The 16,965-nt window shown below is 54.3% G+C and overlaps 7 protein-coding genes across 7 annotated transcripts; 4 read left to right on the top strand and 3 right to left on the bottom strand.

Annotated features, from left to right (window-relative positions):
• Positions 1–7: 7 nt before the first annotated feature.
• On the top strand, positions 8–872 carry BDY24DRAFT_405382 (histone H2A; the record flags this gene model as incomplete). Its single annotated transcript, XM_076642634.1, is given in 5 exon segments — positions 8–89; positions 205–270; positions 379–525; positions 611–795; positions 807–872. Coding segments are annotated over 4 exon segments (421 nt in total), but the record flags the coding sequence as incomplete, so codon positions are not given.
• Positions 873–874: 2 nt separating this feature from the next.
• Positions 875–2,961, bottom strand: BDY24DRAFT_405375 (lipase family protein). Its single transcript, XM_076642633.1, has 10 exons — positions 2,678–2,961; positions 2,505–2,601; positions 2,301–2,433; positions 2,112–2,228; positions 1,987–2,028; positions 1,793–1,902; positions 1,667–1,700; positions 1,467–1,590; positions 1,351–1,389; positions 875–1,251 (listed from the first exon to the last, which is right to left on the bottom strand). The coding sequence occupies exons 1-10, from the start codon at positions 2,857–2,859 to the stop codon at positions 1,206–1,208; spliced, it is 924 nt and encodes a 307-aa protein (XP_076491964.1). The 5' UTR covers positions 2,860–2,961; the 3' UTR covers positions 875–1,205.
• Positions 2,962–4,735: 1,774 nt separating this feature from the next.
• BDY24DRAFT_262490 (WD40 repeat domain-containing protein) lies at positions 4,736–7,149 on the bottom strand. The gene is made up of 12 exons (XM_076636853.1): positions 6,812–7,149; positions 6,645–6,727; positions 6,468–6,559; positions 6,169–6,324; positions 6,030–6,088; positions 5,797–5,943; positions 5,640–5,730; positions 5,475–5,558; positions 5,304–5,399; positions 5,156–5,234; positions 4,990–5,076; positions 4,736–4,898 (listed from the first exon to the last, which is right to left on the bottom strand). Exons 1-12 carry the CDS (start codon positions 6,925–6,927, stop codon positions 4,780–4,782), a joined length of 1,209 nt encoding a protein of 402 aa, XP_076491963.1. The 5' UTR covers positions 6,928–7,149; the 3' UTR covers positions 4,736–4,779.
• On the top strand, positions 7,024–8,040 carry BDY24DRAFT_405371 (uncharacterized protein). Its single transcript, XM_076642632.1, has 3 exons — positions 7,024–7,154; positions 7,248–7,719; positions 7,800–8,040. The coding sequence occupies exons 1-3, from the start codon at positions 7,076–7,078 to the stop codon at positions 7,837–7,839; spliced, it is 591 nt and encodes a 196-aa protein (XP_076491962.1). The 5' UTR covers positions 7,024–7,075; the 3' UTR covers positions 7,840–8,040.
• A 1,451-nt stretch (positions 8,041–9,491) lies between these two features.
• Positions 9,492–11,752, top strand: BDY24DRAFT_405368 (Inosine/uridine-preferring nucleoside hydrolase domain-containing protein). Its single transcript, XM_076642631.1, has 8 exons — positions 9,492–9,657; positions 9,777–9,940; positions 10,336–10,595; positions 10,748–10,854; positions 10,969–11,127; positions 11,242–11,296; positions 11,380–11,564; positions 11,659–11,752. Exons 1-8 carry the CDS (start codon positions 9,547–9,549, stop codon positions 11,731–11,733), a joined length of 1,116 nt encoding a protein of 371 aa, XP_076491961.1. The 5' UTR covers positions 9,492–9,546; the 3' UTR covers positions 11,734–11,752.
• On the top strand, positions 11,523–12,193 carry BDY24DRAFT_262464 (uncharacterized protein). The gene is made up of 2 exons (XM_076636852.1): positions 11,523–11,564; positions 11,659–12,193. The coding sequence occupies exon 2, from the start codon at positions 11,779–11,781 to the stop codon at positions 12,100–12,102; it is 324 nt and encodes a 107-aa protein (XP_076491960.1). The 5' UTR covers positions 11,523–11,564; positions 11,659–11,778; the 3' UTR covers positions 12,103–12,193.
• On the bottom strand, positions 11,753–16,965 carry SEC26 (coatomer subunit beta; the record flags this gene model as incomplete). The annotated part of the gene is made up of 19 exons (XM_076642630.1): positions 11,753–12,247; positions 12,431–12,553; positions 12,711–12,835; positions 12,930–13,284; positions 13,366–13,428; positions 13,495–13,582; positions 13,650–13,958; positions 14,043–14,164; positions 14,233–14,413; positions 14,480–14,547; positions 14,624–14,760; positions 14,864–15,012; positions 15,127–15,696; positions 15,797–15,913; positions 16,001–16,105; positions 16,201–16,222; positions 16,339–16,395; positions 16,531–16,613; positions 16,798–16,965. The coding sequence occupies 19 exons, from the start codon at positions 16,960–16,962 to the stop codon at positions 12,216–12,218; spliced, it is 2,871 nt and encodes a 956-aa protein (XP_076491959.1). The 3' UTR covers positions 11,753–12,215.

Here is a 16,965-nt window from a genome sequence, read left to right as displayed (position 1 = left end):
CTCTCAGTATGTCTACCGGAGGAAAGGGAAAGTCTGGAAAGACCGGAGGAGAGGATGTTGAGAAGAAGACTACCTCGCGATCCGCTAAGGTTCGTTCAGCTCCTCCCTTCCTTTCCCTCCCTCCCTTCTCTCCGCCTCTTTGACCTCTTCGTTCAACCTCGTCCTGACTCCCTTCCCTCTTCCTCTTCTTCTCCTCTTCTCTAGGCCGGACTTCAGTTCCCCGTTGGTCGAATTCACCGACTTCTCAAGAAGGGAAACTACGCTCAGAGAGTGAGTCTTGTTTCCATCTTCCCCTTCACGTCCCTTCCCCTTCTTCCTCCCTCCTTCTCCCTCTCCGACGCTGACTCTTCCCTTCCTCGTCTCTTCTCCCTTTCCTAGGTTGGATCCGGAGCTCCCGTCTACCTCGCCGCCGTCCTCGAGTACCTGTCCGCTGAGATCCTCGAGTTGGCTGGAAACGCTGCTCGAGACAACAAGAAGTCCCGAATCATCCCCCGACACTTGCAACTCGCCGTCCGAAACGACGAGGTGAGTCTTTTCCATATCTACTACTCATCCTATACTCGAATATCGACTGACTCCTCTTCCTCTCTTTTTGTTCTCGTCCTTCCAGGAGTTGAACAAGCTTCTCGGTCACGTCGTCATCTCGCAGGGAGGAGTCTTGCCCTCCATCCAGCCCGAGTTGCTTCCCGCGAAGTCTTCCAAGCCTGGAAAGGGATCCAAGTCCCAGGAGGTTTAGATTATCCCTCTCTCGGATCGCTCCTTGGTTTCGTTTCTCTAGCTCTTTTAGACTTGCTCTTTGCAGAGTCGGTCGACCTTCGTTTTTGATGCCTCCTCTCTTATCCTTTATGCCATGCATGCCTTAACGAGATCAACCGTACGCGAGATGAGTGAGAGAGTCGATGCATTTGTTCGGGAGGATAGGACGACGAAGTCCCGTCAACCTTCGAGCGTTCGAGGGAGAAGATAAAACGGTAAACAACTCTTCGTCGCGTACATTTCTCGCTCTCTTTTACGCGTTCTTGCTTCTGAGACTTTGGGAGATAACATCGAGAGGAGTCTCCTTCGAAGGAGAGAGAGTGATGGAACGAGACCGAGCAGGTGCTGATTGCTTTCGACGCGTCCTCGAACGAGACGAAAGACGAAAGCAAGCATACATTTCCAAGGACCCAAGATGAAAAGCGATGCAGATGAAAAAGAGGAGAAAACTAGAGAGTGCAATAGTCTCCTCCGAGGAAAACCCCGGCGTAGGGTCTGCGACAGTGCGAGGAAGAAAAAAAGAGATCGTTGAGGCGAAAGAGTCAGCGACGATAATCTCGCAGAGTCGATACAGGAGAACTAGAACAGACTGACCCTGCGTGATCACTGAAGCTGAACTTGAGGACGGATTGGCTGCTCGGACCGAGAAGGGAAAGCTAACCGTCGTCAGTTGAGCAACTCGACGCGTCGTCGAAAAAGAGTCGACTGACCCCACGGCACAGAGAGTGTTCTCAACTCCAGGGCAAGACTGGTAGACATTATCAGGAGTAATCCACTGCTCTCCGTTGATCTGCTGGAATCCAAGAGCTCTGCCTGGAAGTCGGGGGACGACATCTGAAAAGACGAAGGGGAAGAAAGCGTCAGATCATTTGTTGAACGCGCGAGGACAAGTGCAAGAAACGAGACTAACCATTCTGGTTGGTGGTGTGAGTTGAGTCGGGGACCTTTTTTTTTAAACCAAGAATAGAGAGCAGTGTCAGCCAACGCTCACGGAAAGAACGGAGAGAAACAGAAAGCGAGAAGAGACGCGACGAACCACTTTGAGAGCGTACGGAGCGAAAGCGTCGTTTCCAGTCCTGGGGAGACCAAAAAGCCGAGCTGAGACGGTCAAGGACGGGATCTGGAGCTTGAGGTAGATGGCATCGACTGGAAGCGATGAGGGAGAAACGCTCGTTAAGCCAAAGACTGGAACCGGAAAAGGGCCGACGCGACGACGAAAGATGAACTCACGCTCAGCGATGGCGGCGCCGAGAGAGTGACCGACGGTAATGACTGAGAGTGACGGGTACGAGAAAAGAGTCAGTCACACGCTCCATCAGAGGAGCCGAGACTCGGGCGCGTCGTCTGCAACTCACCCTTCGACGTTCCGTATTTGGCGACTCCTGATTTAACGGCAGCCAGAACCTTAGCAGCAGTGAAACCTTGGGTGTTCTGGAATCCACTGTGAACTTTAACACCAGCAGCACCGGCACCTGAAGAGAAAAGAAGCGAGAGAGTCAGGCGCAATCTTCGAACGTGCTGAAGCTTGAAAGTCAACGACGCACCTGGGAACATCGCCTCGGGAAGAGGAGTAGGAATGAAGTGGGCATCCTCGAGGATAGAGAGGAGGGACTCAGAGTTGGTACCCTGGTGGGCAACTATGATGGCTTTCAAGCTGGCAGAGTAGGCGACGAACCACTGGAGAAAGAGAGAAAGGTTCGAGGGATGTAAAGTCAGATCAGTCCCTTTCGTCGGTTTGCTCGACTCACACCTGGAATGAGCTGATCGTGTCCTCCAGCAGCGATTGCTACAATTGAGCTTGAAGCAGTTCCAGCAGTGACGGAAGCAGCGGAGCAGTATGCGACTCTGAGCAGAAAAGAGGAAAGCGAGTCGCGTCAGAAACGTCGAAGACTCGAGAGAAGAGGGTAAAACTGAGACTCACCGTGCCAACTCTGCAAAGGTTGCAACCTCGGCCTTTGCTGAAGCGGATAGAACAGAGACTGCAGCTGAGTTGGCTCTGATTTGGATCGTGCGAACCTCAGGAGCAGGAGAGGAGGAGATGAGAGGGGCAGCAACGGCTGAGGTGACGAGGACGAGGAGACCGAGGGCGTTAGAGGCGAGCATCTTGAGGTGAGGAGGAGGGAGAGGAGAAAGGTAGAAGAGGAGGAGAAGAGCGAAGGGAGAGAGGGAGGCGAGAGGGAAGAAGAGGAGAGGACGAGGAGGTGGTGGTCAGAAGTTTGGGGAGGAGAAGAACGAGCGATCCCTCTTCAGGTGGGGTTCTAGGAGATTCGTGCACGTTCTGCACCTGACTACATAGCGTTCAGGCTAGCAGGCAACGGGAGCATTTTTGGTTGATCTGCTAGCTGCGAAAATATTGATTGCCGGTGAAGAAAGAAGGAGAGACGCGTGGGGAAAAACGTGGCTCGCCTTTTTCGTCCGGCTATTTGATGGTCCCTCCTGCTACTGATCCCTCTCAGCCTCATCTACCGCCCCTTCTGATGATCCGCTCCGCCCTCATGATCAGCTGAGACAAAAGAACAAGAGAAACGGGGTCAGATAAACGACAAAGGAGGCAGCAAGACGAGCTTTTGGGAGGGTTGCGTTGCGCCCGTACCGAGAAGGCTAGACCTGAACCTTCAAGGATACCCGTGGTCGTGTGATGAGCTTCAGCTTAAGCCGACGAGAAGCCAAGCCTGAGCATCGCAGAGAGGGGGAGAGGAGAAGAGAGACGAGTGACGAGGGGCTGGGTGAAGGAGGAAAGAGAGAACGGCTCAGTCTTCGTTCTCGCAAAGAATACAGTGAAAAGGGATGAGATCGTAGAGATTACGGCATATCTTGATGCTGGTCTCTGGGTCGGAGATAAAGAGATCAAAAGGAGAAGAAGGAAGGAACGTCGATCCGAGTCTCCTCCCCTCCTCCTGTTCGTCACTGAGCTCTGAGCCCTTCAGCTCCCCAATAGCCTCCCCAGCGTTTCCGGCTTCGATATCTGTCAACACGAAGATCAGCTCAAGACGACACTAGCTCTTTCAGGCTCGGTGTAGTTGGAGATGAACGAGGGCTCGACGAAACGACCTCTCTCCCTTCTTCCTGACGCAACTCTTCCCTTCCTCACTGAACAGGTCGTTTCAGACTGCATCGTGGCAGACAGGGGTGAAAGTAGGAATCTCGAGAACAACATGACCGTTCATTTTTCTTCAAAAAAAAACGGGCGGAGTGAGGAGAAAGCAAGGAGCCCGGACGCTCGACGCGACGCTGCTTCTTCGATGCGTTTTGGCCTCTCCCGCCCAGACGAGCGAAACGATATCCAATCGAGTTCACTTCATCTTTCCAGACTAGCTCGACCATACGTGAAAGGAGAGAGAAGTAGAAGGACCCGTTCGTCGCGTCGAACGGAGATCTTCCGTCTCTCTCTCCCATCTCACTCGAAAGGTCCATAAAGCTCGTCATACCATCAAAAACCCGAAGCTGAACCACCACGTCCTAGCTCGCCTCCAAATCCATCCTCTCCCCCCCACCGCCACCGCCTTCTCCCTCCCCTCCCTCTCCCTCCCTCTCCCTCCTATAAAGCGGACCCAACCAACTCCCCAACGCTCCGAATGCCTCGTCCCCATCATCCCCTTCGTCCTCTTCATCGTCGTCGTCGTCGTCCATCGAGAAGTCTTCCTCGTTGAAGTCCACGTAATCTGGATCCTCGTCCGTGTCGTCCCCGACCAATCGATCAAATGAGAGGAGGGTCTCCCAGTCATTGGTTGAGTTTCGCCATTCGAGGGTGTAAGGACCTCCTGGAATGCGAGAGGGTGGGGTTGGGAGGGGTGGGTCGGAGGAGTTGGAGGGGAAGGGAAAGGGGGAGTGGAGGTGGACGCGCTGAGAGAGAAAAGGAACAGGGAGTGAGTTGGGCGAAGGATGGGAGAAGGGAGGGGAGAAAGAGGAACGGACTGATTCGACTCCGGAGGTAATGAGTAAAGGGAGGTAAGGGTGAAGGAGAGCTGAGTTGACGATAGAGTTGTGGCCTGGTTGATGAAGAGGAGAGAAAGATGACAAAAGTCAGCGTGAGCGGAGAGTCGGAAAAAGGGAAACGTTGAGAAGCTCACCTCCGACTCGAATGGATGGCTGATGGAGATCGGTTGGTTGAAAATTTTCAGGGACGTTCTGAGTGGCCCAAACTGAGGGAAGAAGCGAAAAGGAGCGGAGGGAAGATCAGCGACAGGGACGCGTCTCGACGCGACGAGAAAGAAGACGCAATCGAGGTCTCACTCTTCTTGTGGTCAAGCTCCTCAGCGAGTTTGGGTCCCTCGAAAGTCGAGAGTCGCTCTGAGAGAACTTCAGGAGTCGGTATCGTCCCTGAGAGGTCCAGCAAAGGAAGGGGAAGGGGGGATCAGCGCGGAAGAGAACGAAGAACGAGAAGACGGAAGAGACTCACAACCGTATCCATAGTAATCATCGCTCCCAGTCACATATGTCGTCTCTCCGTTGTTGCCGATGGGACCGAATCCTCCGTGCTGTTCGAAAAAGAAGGAGCGGAAGACGGATCAGAATTCGAAGTGAAGTCGTCGCCTCTTCAGACTCACCTTCACCGTCACTCGGTTCCTGTACTGCTTCGGAGGAGTCGTGAGGACTGCCAGTGGTTTCGTTTCTCCCACCGAGTAGACGAGTGGGTAGTAGCCCTGTCGGAGGAGAAGAACAGGAGGTCAGTGTCGACGCGTTGCCAAAGATTCCAAGAGCGAGACGAGAACACGAACGAGAACGTTGGTAGCCAGTAGGTTTCCGTTTGGAGAGAAGGAAACGCCAGCGAGATCGGAGAAGATGTTCTTGGGAGTGAGGTACTGGGGAGAAGGACAAGGCAGACGTCAGCGATGGCCTTCACGCGTCGAAGGTCAAAGAGCAGAGTAGTACGAAGGACTCACGTCGACGAGAGCGTTCCTGAACGCTTGAGCAGAGATTCGAGTATACTGAGCTGATGAGGTTCCTTCGAAGCTTTTACGAACGTCGAAAAGTCTGAAAGAACGAAGCGAGGTCACCTCTCCAGGCTCGACTCGTGGGTCTTGGGAAGGGAGGACGTACCTTAACGCTCCTCCCTCGTCACAACCAGCGAACAGATGCCCTCCAGCGGGCGACCACGAGACTCCTGACCACGAATCAGCACTAGCCAGCTTGTGAACGACGGTGGAAGGAAGGCGGAAGTCGTGAAGGTAGACGCGATTGTCCTCTCTGCGATCAGAGGAGGGAAGAGGTAGGCGTTAGACTCCCTTCGTTCTTTAAGAGAAGCACAGAGCTACGCGTAAAAGAAAGCGAACCTAGCGACAAGAAGTAGATTCGGATCCTCTGGATGAGCTGAGATGCCTCGGACGGCCGACTGAGAAGGAAGAAAGAGAGGGAGGATCTTGATCAACGATCCTCTTCCTAAACGAGGAAGTGCGAGGAGTTAAAACGTACATCGTTGATGTGAACCGTCCTCTCTGGTCCTTCTGGTGTTCCTGGAGCTGTCGACGAGCCTAGACGCGAGATGTCAAAGCGATGAACGAGGCCGTCGAGGCCTGATGAGAAGAGGTGGGAATCCGTGCTGTTGAACGCGAGCCCAAAGATGTTTGCCTGCCAGGGACCCGTAAACTTGAATCAGTCAGTGCGCGCCTCTCTCAGGATCGAGCGATGAAGGTGGAGATTGAAACCAGTGGTAAGGAGGACGTGAGAGAAGAGGGAGGGAGGGAGAGAATGGAAGTGGGAGCTCGACGCACCTGATGCCCAACGTAACGACCTGACGGAGCTGCTTCTGCTGGTGAAGGAGGTGAGAGGTCTGAATGCAGATCCCAGAGAAGGACTTCGAGGTCTGGAAGGGGCAGAAAGGGGGAGAGTGTGAGCTTCGAGGGAAGGAGGAAGGGAGTGGAAGAAGGAGGAGATGTCGTTGAGCTCACCATCCCCTCCCGTTGCGAGCCAGCGTCCTTCCCCGTTCGAGAGAGCGATAGCGTTGACACATCCAGTGTGCTCTTTCAGCTGACTAAGTGAAGTAATGGAATGGTTCAGCTTGGGCATCTGAGAGAAAGGGAAGGCGAGAAGGGGAGGGAGGATCTGTTGAGCTCACGTCGAGTATTGAAAGCCTTCCCCATCGATGGCAGATCTGAGAGCGTTTCTCTTGGTTCTTCCTATGGCTGATGAGGAAGGAGGTAGTCTTGATAAGTTATTGAATGAGAGAGACATCCTGTCACATCGAAAGGAGTCGAGGGTTGAAGCGTCGTGGGGGTCGAGAGGGAAAGAAAGAAGGCAGCTTGATTTCTCCTTGACCTCTCACGGCCATGAGCTTCTTGCGACCTTCTTTACATTTTTCACGCTGACTTTACGAAGTATCATGACCTTCAAACACCCTTTTTTCCCCTCGAGCAGCTCAGATTCTTCGAAAATACAGCAGGCTCGAGAAGGAGGAGAGAAAGGTGCGTCGTCCAAGCTCACCACCTCTTCCTCCTCCCTCCCTTCTTCCCACATCTCTCGCTGACTCCCATCTTGTGTTTTGTTCTTCTTTCAAGCTTGGTCTCACTCAGTATCCTTACGTCTCTCGCTCAGTCAAAGCACAGCCAACTCCTACATCGAGAAGTCGTTCAAAGTCGTAAACATCAGAAAAGCTGATCATCCTCCTCCTCCCTCTCCCTCAATCGAACTTCCTCCCACCCTGCTCCTCCCTGATAGGAAACAGCAACCCTTCGAACACCCTCTTCATCTCCTCCGGACTCCTCCCGTTGCACTGCAGAGCTCCGGTCTTCTCCTCCTCCTCCACAACCTCGGGCAGCGGCGCCATCCTGTTCGTCGGCGACGGGGACGATCCAGGCGAACTCGAACTCGACGAGGAGGACGAGAAGGAGAGCGACCGTTTGTGGAAGGGCGAAGCTTCACAGAGGATGAGAGGGGAGGTTTGGAGTCGGCGAGGAATAGGAGCGGGGAGGGCGTGCGATCGTTCAGGGTGGAGGAGGGAGAGGAGGTGCGAGGAGGACGAGGAGCCTGGAGGGAATCGAGAACAGAGGGTCAGCTTTCTTCTTCCTTCGAGCTTCGAGAAGGGAGGAAGGACAGAAGAAACTCACTCGATGGAGATCGATGAAGAGTGGGTGGCAGAGTGGGTGAATCTCGTCGATTCGGACGAGGTCGAGACGAGGAAGCTTGAGGTTGGTAGTGGGACGACGCGGGAGGAAGAGTCGAAGCTCGAGTGGGTTGGTGTTGAGTAGCGATCATGTTTGCTCGTGTTTAAGAAGTGGTGGGGGTGAGTGGCGGTTGGAGGGAAGGAAGAGGGAAGAGTCATGATTCTAGCATTTATAGGAGGCCGGGCCCGCCTCTTCGGCTTGGGAGGAGGGCTGATTGATGAGCTTGATTTCTCAGCACACATCGCGACCTCGTCTTGATCAGCGGCTGACTGACTCGAATTCTTCAACCAGAGGCTCTAGATTAGAGTTGTATAGACCTTCTGGTATATATCTCGAACTGAGCAGATTTCATCTTTAAGGAGGGACCAGAGAGAAGAAAAGACCGAAGACGGCATCGAGTCCGTGCTGAACGGTCGACGCGTTTAGGCTGCCGCCCTTCCCTTTCTTCGATCTCGTCCACCTCAGCTGGGCATGATAAATCCCCGGCTCCGTTTCTCAGGCCTGCCTGCCTTTCAGGATCCCTTGGGAGCTGATGGCGACGCGTGTTTGCCCTTGAGAAGTTAAAATCTCTTCAGACGGCGCTCTTCGATTTCTTGCCAACTCGTTGCCTTTCCTCTCGTTCACCTCTCGAAACAGAAGATGCGGAGAAGACAATCGCGCTTCTATTGCTCAGCTATGGGTCCTCATAACTTCCCCAACGAAATCTAGAGAGGAGCCAGCTTGACTATGTAACGAAGAAAAGAAGAACCAGCCAAACGCAAAGCTTCCCTCCCCTTCCTCCCTCCTGATCAAGCAGGACTCAAAGCCGTCGGATAAGCTTGAGTAGTGAGATGGAAGAGTTTGGCTGAGCTCTCGGCGAGGATTTGCCTAAGAAGGCGCGTTTGGGCAAACGAGTCGGCGACGCGTCGAGATCGAAATCGACGTCGACGAAGGAGGAGGACGAGGGAGACGAGAGGGCTTTGGAACGAGTGAAGATTTGAGATGGAGTCGAATATTCGAGGGTGTCCGTTGTATCGCCTTGTATTGTAGAGGTATTGAGTGTACGAGAGAGCAGACGGAGTCGAAGCCGTTGAAAGGGGCGGAGGGAGGGAGGAGGGAAGCGAGCCTTGAAGGAGGGAGTCTGAGCTTGTATCCGTAGTCAAACAGTAGAGTAGTCAAATAGACATGTGTAAGCCTTTCGTTGAGCTCGCAGGGGCATGGGGAAGGGAAGGGAGGGTAGAAAGAGAGAGGACAAGAAGGACGTCGAGCTCACCTCCTCAGCTCGTTCGTCGTTCTTCCTCTCTTCGCTTCGAATTCCTGATGCTGATCCAAAACGGGTATACTGAAGGGTAGCAAGGAGGTCATAGGGTGTGAGCGATGAAAAAGGCCCATCCCAAGAGATCGGGGACCTTTGAGTCGACGAGGAAGCTGATGGTTCGGAGGGAAGGAGGGCTGAAAGCTCACCCTCCTGCCCCTTTGCTTCGTTTTCAAGCTGACGACGTGAAAATTCTCGGGGTTCTCTGGCTGATCGAGAAATCATCCTCTCAAACTTCCCTTCTCGCCTAGTTCAGATGAAAATCTGAGTCATGCGTCTCTTCGGGGGAGCTGGCCCGTTTTGCGTTGAGCTCAAATCGATTCGGCCTCCTCCTGACCTCCATCCATCACCCCCTTCCTTCTTTTCCCTTCCTCCTTCCCTCGTTTAGCTCTCAAGATGTCCCCTTCCCTTCCCGTCTGGCTCGATTGTGATCCCGGTCACGACGACGCGATCGCCATCCTTCTCGCTCTGGAGCTTCCTCAGATTAAGCTCCTCGGACTCTCGACCGTGAGTGAGCTCGTCCTCCTTCCCTCCTCCTCCCTCTCTCCTTCCTTTTCCTTCAGACTCCCTTCCTCGAACTCGAAGCTCAGAAGCTAACTGGAATGCATATTTCTTGATCTCAACAGTGCAATGGAAATTCCTCTCTCGAAAACACCTCCCGGAACGCTGCCAAACTCCTGGCGACCTTCCGTGCGAGCTCAGACATCCCTCTGCATCGAGGAAACGCGAGGCCTTCAGGCGACGCCGGATACGACGAGGGAGCTGCCGAGACAATCCACGGAGCCAGTGGGTGAGTCAGAATTCTCTTTCTTCGTCTGAATGGTGGAGCTGTAGCGGTGAGAGCAGGAACGAGCGGCCAAAGGAGGAAAGGAGGACGAACCCTTTCTTTTGGAGGAGCTTGGCTTCAACAGTTTTCGAAGCTCCAGCTCGAAGGCAACTCTCGAAGAATGTTACAGTCCTTATTGGTCATGACTCTCCAAGTCTACGAGCTAGCAAGAAGGGAGGGAGGAGTGCTTCAGCTCGGGTTTCGCGGTCTCCTCCTCCGAAGCGTTTCAGCCCACCATCTCCCCTCTTTTCCCTCGCTTCGACATCTTCACTGCTTGCTTCTTCACTCGGGTTTCAGTTTCCAAGATCTTCCGAGACCCGTACTGACTTGTTCTCGTCTCCTCTCGCTTCTTGCACCAGGCTTGACGGGGTTGAACTCCTTCCCTCCCTTGACGACGCGCGCGTCCAAGCCCACTACCAAAAAGCCTCTGCCTCGACCGGAAATACCGCCGTCTTGGGAATGACTAAAGCTATCCGAGACACCTGGGACTCAGGGAAAGGGTCCAAGACTTGGGTTGTCGTCACGGGTCCGTGCACGAACGCGGCGGAGCTGATTGAGAAGGAGGAGGATCTGGTCAGGGACGCTGTTGCTGGTTGGGTCGTGATGGGAGGAAGCTTCGGTGAGCACAAGATCTCGAGCTTGACTCGGAGCGCTTTTATTCTGGGTGAAGGAGGGAGAAGTGATGAAGGGAAGAAAAGAAGGCGACGCGTCTCAAGCTGCGACGAATCGCTGACCTTTCTCTCCGCTCCTCTCCTTTTCTCTCCCCCACAGGCATCCCTCAATGGACTCCCGTAGCAGAGTTCAACGTACACACAGACCCCGCATCTCTCCAAGCTATCCTTCGACCCGCTCCTTTCCCTCCGGTCGTTCTAGATCCTGTTCGTTCCTCTCTTTTCCTCCTCCGCATAGCCTCGACGCGTTTCGAGCCTCCCCTTGTCTCTCATACTGTTCTAACCTCCATCTGCTTCTTCCTCGGCCTTCGACACTCTCAGTTGAACGTCACCCACACTGCTATTTTCCGAGAATCAACTCACCGGCAACTCCTCGACCCCAAAGGTCTGCACGCTGCCGACGCACCGATGCACGACTGGAGGAAGCAGGACGAGGAGAGCGACGTCAGATGGATGCTGAGTACCTTGTTGACTTTCTTCGTGAGTCCTCAATCCCTTCGGTATCGCTCTTTGCTCGAATCTCTCCTGGGAATCGCGTCTCGTCGAACTCTTCCTCGACTGACTCTCCTGCTTTCCTCACCTTTCCTTCTTCAGGCCAAAACCTACCTCGAAGTCTTCAACTTTCTTGACGGACCTCCTCTCCACGACGGTTCGTTCCCATCTCCCATCCCCCCTTCGTTTCGCTTCAACCTCGTTGCTGACCTCTTCCCTCCGTCGTCGTTCGCCCTCCAGCTCTCTGCATCGCCTGGCTCGCCCAACCCTCCCTCTTCAAGGGTCGCTGGGCTGACATCGAGGTTGGACCTGTGTCCGAGGGTGCCGAAGGACGTGGAGAAACGAGGTTGATCAAAGGATCTGAGTGGAAGGGTGGGGAGTTCGAGAAGAGGGAGGGGAACTGTTTCGTTTTGGAGGAGCTGGATGTGAGTCTCTCTCTCTCTCTCTTCCTCGTCTGAGTTGAACTTTCGTCGGATTCGAGGAGCTGAACCTTCTCTCGCCTGGTTTGCTTTTGCACAGAACCCTTCATTCTGGGCCATGTTCCTCGACGCCGTCGGGTCGGTCGAGAAGAAGATCGGGGGAGAGAAGCTTTGATGGGATAGACTAGCTAGATCGTAGATTATTTCGTTGAGATGGTAGATGCCAACTGTAGCGCTACTTGCTTCAAGTTTTCTTTCCTTCCTTGCTGAAAAACCCCTATCGGTTGCCCAAGGGGTCTCCCCGTCGTTCTCTCCTCCTCCCTCTTCGTCCTCTTCTCTACCATCTCGTCCAACACGACCTTCAACGACTTCGACGACGACCCTCCCGTCTCGTCCGAGCTTCCCAGTTTTTACACTGTCCCCTCCTCCTTTTCCTCCACCCGACGTCTCTCGCGTTCCTGGTCGTCCTCTCGTTTTGTGTCGAAAGAAGGAAGCAAAAGTAGCGTTTGATCTGGACTGGGCGGATCATACGAGGAGCAGGTAAATGTAAAAGAGGAGGAGAAACCGTGAAGCAAGTTCAAAAAACGAGAATCCGAAGGAGAAGAAAAGCGGAGCCGATGAGGTGAGAGAGAAGAGCGACGAGTCGAAGGCGGTAGTCTAGGCTGGGACGTTGACGGCTGCTTTTTGGGCTGCAGGGTACAGAGGAGAGCAAGAAGGAGGAGGTGATCAGTTCCAGAAGTGGAAGGGAGGGAGCGGTCGAAGGGAGGGAGGGCAGGGAAGAGGACGAAGCGGGAGGGGAGGCAGAGGAGCGACGGTCCTCGCCTTGCCTTCTCGTCTTCCTCTCCTTTCCCCAAGATGGGAAGTCGACTCACACACTGTGATTTTGTCTCCAAGAGAAAGAGCAATTCCCTGCGTCTTGGATCTGATCCTTACGTGACCCTGGACGGTCCCGTCGTCGGTCTTCTCGATAGAGAGGTTGGCCAGCGCGTCCTCGCCTGTGAAAGAGGCGAAACAAAAACGAAGAGAAGGACGAGAACGAGTCAGTACCAGTTTTACACAGCGTAAGGGGTTGGTATACATGCCCTCTCGTGGTAGAGAGGGATCTAGAGGAAATGAAGGTGAAGGAAAGGGAGGGAGAGGGAGGAGACGTACCGAACAACGACCGAGCGTAAAGGTTCGCCGACAGATACGAGCAGTCTCCCGAAAGAGCAGCATCGGCTGTGAGACATGACATGTTGGTCGACTTCATGATGTGCTCGAGGTAAGGTCGGAGGTCGCTGCACAAAAGAAAAACGAAGGAAAAAACGAAAAAAAACGAGGTCAGGAACGACGCGACTCTCCGCAAAAGAAAAGGAAAAGTAAGGGACGAACGTAATGTTGGTGTTGACGTTGACCTTGTTCTCCCACTCGAACTCGGTCCACATACTCCTGAACTGAGCCTCGTTGCAGTAAGCGGGCTTGATGTAGTCCATGATGTCGATGTGAATGTCGTTGAGCACGACCGTCGAGCTGACCTCGCTGACTCCCTGCCCGTCGTAAACGATGTTTCCAAAGATGACTCCCGTTTCCGTCGACGAGACCTTGATGGTTGCTTTGATGGAGTGGAAGGCGTGAGGACCGAGGGTGTGGGTTGCTGGACGTTCGACGAGCTTGAGGTCTCCGAGGGTGGCGAACTCGATCGAGAGGTTTTGGAGGGTTTCCGACGTTTGGTTGACGATGAGGACCTCTGTGGAGAAGGAGAGAACGAGGCAGTTAGCGAGAACGTTCGAAGAGGGGAGGAAAGGAGCAAGAAGAGGGCGAGACGAACCGAGGAGAATGTCGAATTGGTGGACGTTGACGTAGGCTTCGGCGTAGACAGGATCCGAGAATCCTGTGGGAAGAAAAGGGAAAGTGGTGAGCATCGTTCGAGGAAGCGATTGAGAGAGAAAGAACGAACCAGTAAGCTGCACAACCCTCTTCAACTTCGAGATAAAGTCGTCCTTCACCTCAGCCGCTCCCGTCGCTCGAACCAAATCAGCCTCGTACTGCAAGAACAAAACGAACCAGTCAGTACCTCCTCCTCCGTTTTCCGTTCCTCTGCCCTCTACTCACCTCATCAGCATCCCCTCCAGTAACCTTCTTCGTGAACTGCCTGAACGAGATGAGATCGTCCGCCTGGATCGCCACGCTCTTGCTCTCCTTCGCCTTCTTCTCAGCGACCTTCCTCTCGGCGGTGGTGACCATCTTGGTGTAGGCGGCCTTGGTGTCCTCGAGGAAAATCTCCTGGGCGGGTTTGGAGTCTTCGAGCTGAGCGAGGGTCTGCACACAGTTGAGGATTCGCTCCTGGGAGTCCTCGTCGATGGGGACGGCGACGAACTTGGATTGACCGACTCGGACGATGGAGGCCATGATGAGCATTGCCTGGAGAGGAAGGATATCGAAGGGAAGGATGGTTAGGATCGGACGAGGGCGAGAGGGAGTAGGTAGCAAGGACAGAGAACGAACCTCAGCTCGAAGAGCGTTGACGGCCTTAGCGTCGGTGCAGATGGCGTGGAATCGAAGGACGAGCTTGGTCATGCTCGAAGCGAGGACCGATCCAGTATAGAAGTCTCCAGCGAGGAGGAGAGCTGCAGAAGAAAGCGTTTGAGTGAGCAAACTCGTCCTTCAAGAAAGGGAAGAGGGAGACGCGACAAACCTCGAAGAGGAGCCTTAGCAGCCGCACGGATCTTGGCGATCTTCTCCTTCTCGTGAACGGTGCTCGAGTAGACAGTCTCGGTAGCGTAGGTTCCATCGGCGAGAACTCGAGTGGTGCTGGAAGGCTTGTGCTCGACGGGCTTGCTCGTGTCCTCGGCGACCTCGATCTCGTCCAGGAGTCGCTGCGAAACGACGAAGGGAAGTCAGCATCGCTCGAAGTGGTGAGATGGACGAGGAGGAAGACTAACCTGCTCAGAAGCAAGAATGGGAACCTCTCCGATGATCTTCCTGATCGCCTGGAAGGCAGCCTTGATGTCTGTTGAAACGAGACGAAATCGAGAAGAAGTCAGCCTCGAAGACCCTCGAAAGTCGAATGAAAGGCTGGAACGTACCGTCGACCTCGGTGCAGTACTCTCCAACGATCCACAACGCTCCTCGGAAGACCTTTCCAGACTTGACGTCTCCCACGGTCTCCAACAGCTTCTCGGTGATGGAGTGTCGAAGCGAAGGGAACTTCTCGACGACCTCTCTGTAGCGTTCAAAAACCAATTGAAAACGGAGAATCAGCTCAAGTTTCTTTCAACGCAGAGAAGGCAGTGGCGAGGAAGGGCAGGGCGAGAGAGGGAACGAACCGAACGAAAGAGATCACGTCGACAGCGGACGAGTTTCCAGAGTCTCCGATGAACTCCATGAGGACGTGGACGACCGAAGCGGCGACTTCCGAGAACTTGATAGCGCAGGAGTGGATGGACTGGATGAGGAGTTGACGGTATTCGAGGTTCTACGGGAGACGAGGAGAGGGGAAGGGAAGGAGAAAAAGGTCAGCTTCGTCCGTTTCCCTCCCTCCCTTCCTCTCCTCCCCTTTCCGTCCCTCGTCTTACTACTCCAAACTCACCTTCTCGTACTGCCCATCCTCCAAAGTGTTCGACAACTGCTTCTTCAACAGAAGCACCACATCCTCCACGTTCCTACTCGACACCATCTCCAACGCAATCCCGAGAGCCTTCCTCTTCACCTCCATGTCGTTGCTGCTCAACACCCTCAACACATCCATCACCAACCCATCCAGCACATGCTCATGCTTCGACCTCAGTCCATCGATCCTGTCCAGCACGATCAACTTGACGTTGTTGTCGCTCTCCTTGACGCAGAGCTCGATGAAGCAGCTCGCAGCGGCCTTGACCGCCGCAGGGTTCTGGGTGAGGGTGGTGAGGGAGGTGGCGGCTTCGTACTTGACGGTGTGGGAGGAAGCGTTGAGGAGTTCAAAGATCGTTCGGATCCACTTGGCTCGGTTGGGTCCTTCGGTTCGAGCTTCGCGTCGAACGAGGTCGATGACGGCGAGTTGGAAGAGCTCGTCGAGCGTGGGGACGGTGTCGTAGATGGAGAGGAGGTACTCGACCGCTCGAGGTTGGGCGATGTTGCAGAGGGAGACGAAGGCGTTTCGTTTGCAGGTGGGGTCGGATTCCTGTGAGCAGCAAAGGAGAGGAAGGGAGGGAGGGAGGGAGGGAAGGTCAGTTGGTCTCGTTCGTTCGAACGAACGCGAGGAGGAAGGGAGGGAAACGTACGGCAGCGAGGAAGGTGAGAAGCAGTTCAGGAGCGTCGGGGATGAGGTGCTCGTGAAGCTTGTATATCGAGTAGACGGTGAAGACGGCGTTCTTTCGAACAAAGGCGTGTCGGTGGTCCTGTAGAACACGAAGAAGAGGCAAGGTCGAGTTCAGCCCACGTCTGTACTTCCTTCCTTCTTCCCTTTAAGCTCGAAGCGAACTGACCATGCAACTCCTGACCGTGGGCACCAAAGGCTCCAAAAGCTCTGCCTCCCTGATCTTCTGAACAGCACGAAGGGTTCCTCCTCGGATGTACTCGTTGGGATGTTGCTGAACGAAGCGAAACGAAAGGACGAGATGGGAAAGTCAGCTCTCCGTTTCCCTTCGTCTCTCCGCTCCTACACACGTCCAAAGAGAGAACTCACCAGATCGTTTCGGATAGCATTACTGTATCCCCCATGAACAACCCGAATCCGTCAGCAAACCATGCGCGAAAGGACGGCCTCAAGCCAGCCAGCTCGGATGGGAAGGGAAGGAAGGGAAGGAAGGGAAGGAGAGCTCACCAAACGAGAATCATCTCCTGCTTGAGCTTGCCGTTCTCATCCAACTTGGGGCAGACCCTGCACACAAACAACGCAAACCCAGCAGCTCGCATCAGTGATCCATACAGATAACGCGCTCGTCCCAGCAGCCGAGCAAGACGAAGCGAGGAGGAAAGGGTAGGGATGGGAACGCTTGACTCGGAAGAGACTCACTCCCAGTAGAACGCCAACATCTTCTTGATCTGCTTGTTTCGATTCGGAAGGACGTATTGGATGATAGGCATGAGGAGGTTGGGCTGCCAGCATCCCAGAAATCAAGGATGAAAGGTCAGCTCTCTCTCTCTCTCTCTCTCGCACGTCCTCCCTCCTCCCTCCTTCGCTGGCTCCCTCTCTCAAGATGGACCCTTTCCCTCCTTCCCTCTCCTTCCCTCCTTCTTCACTCCCCACGCCCTCCCATTCTCCTCGTTATCCACCACTCACCTGAGGGTTCCCATTCAGCGTCGCGACAACAATCGTCCTGAGCGTCTCGAGCTTGACTTCATCGGATCCCTTCTCGAGAGCTTGTCTCAACTCCTGAGTCGAAGGCGACTCGCCTCGTCCGTCGTCGGCGACGACGGTATAAGAGAGAGGGTCGGTGGTGCTCATTCT

Source organism: Mrakia frigida, assembly GCF_051309035.1.
Source record: "Mrakia frigida strain ATCC 22029 unplaced genomic scaffold BDY24scaffold_69, whole genome shotgun sequence".
NCBI lineage: Eukaryota > Fungi > Basidiomycota > Tremellomycetes > Cystofilobasidiales > Mrakiaceae > Mrakia > Mrakia frigida.
This window is presented reverse-complemented; position numbering and strand designations above follow the sequence as displayed.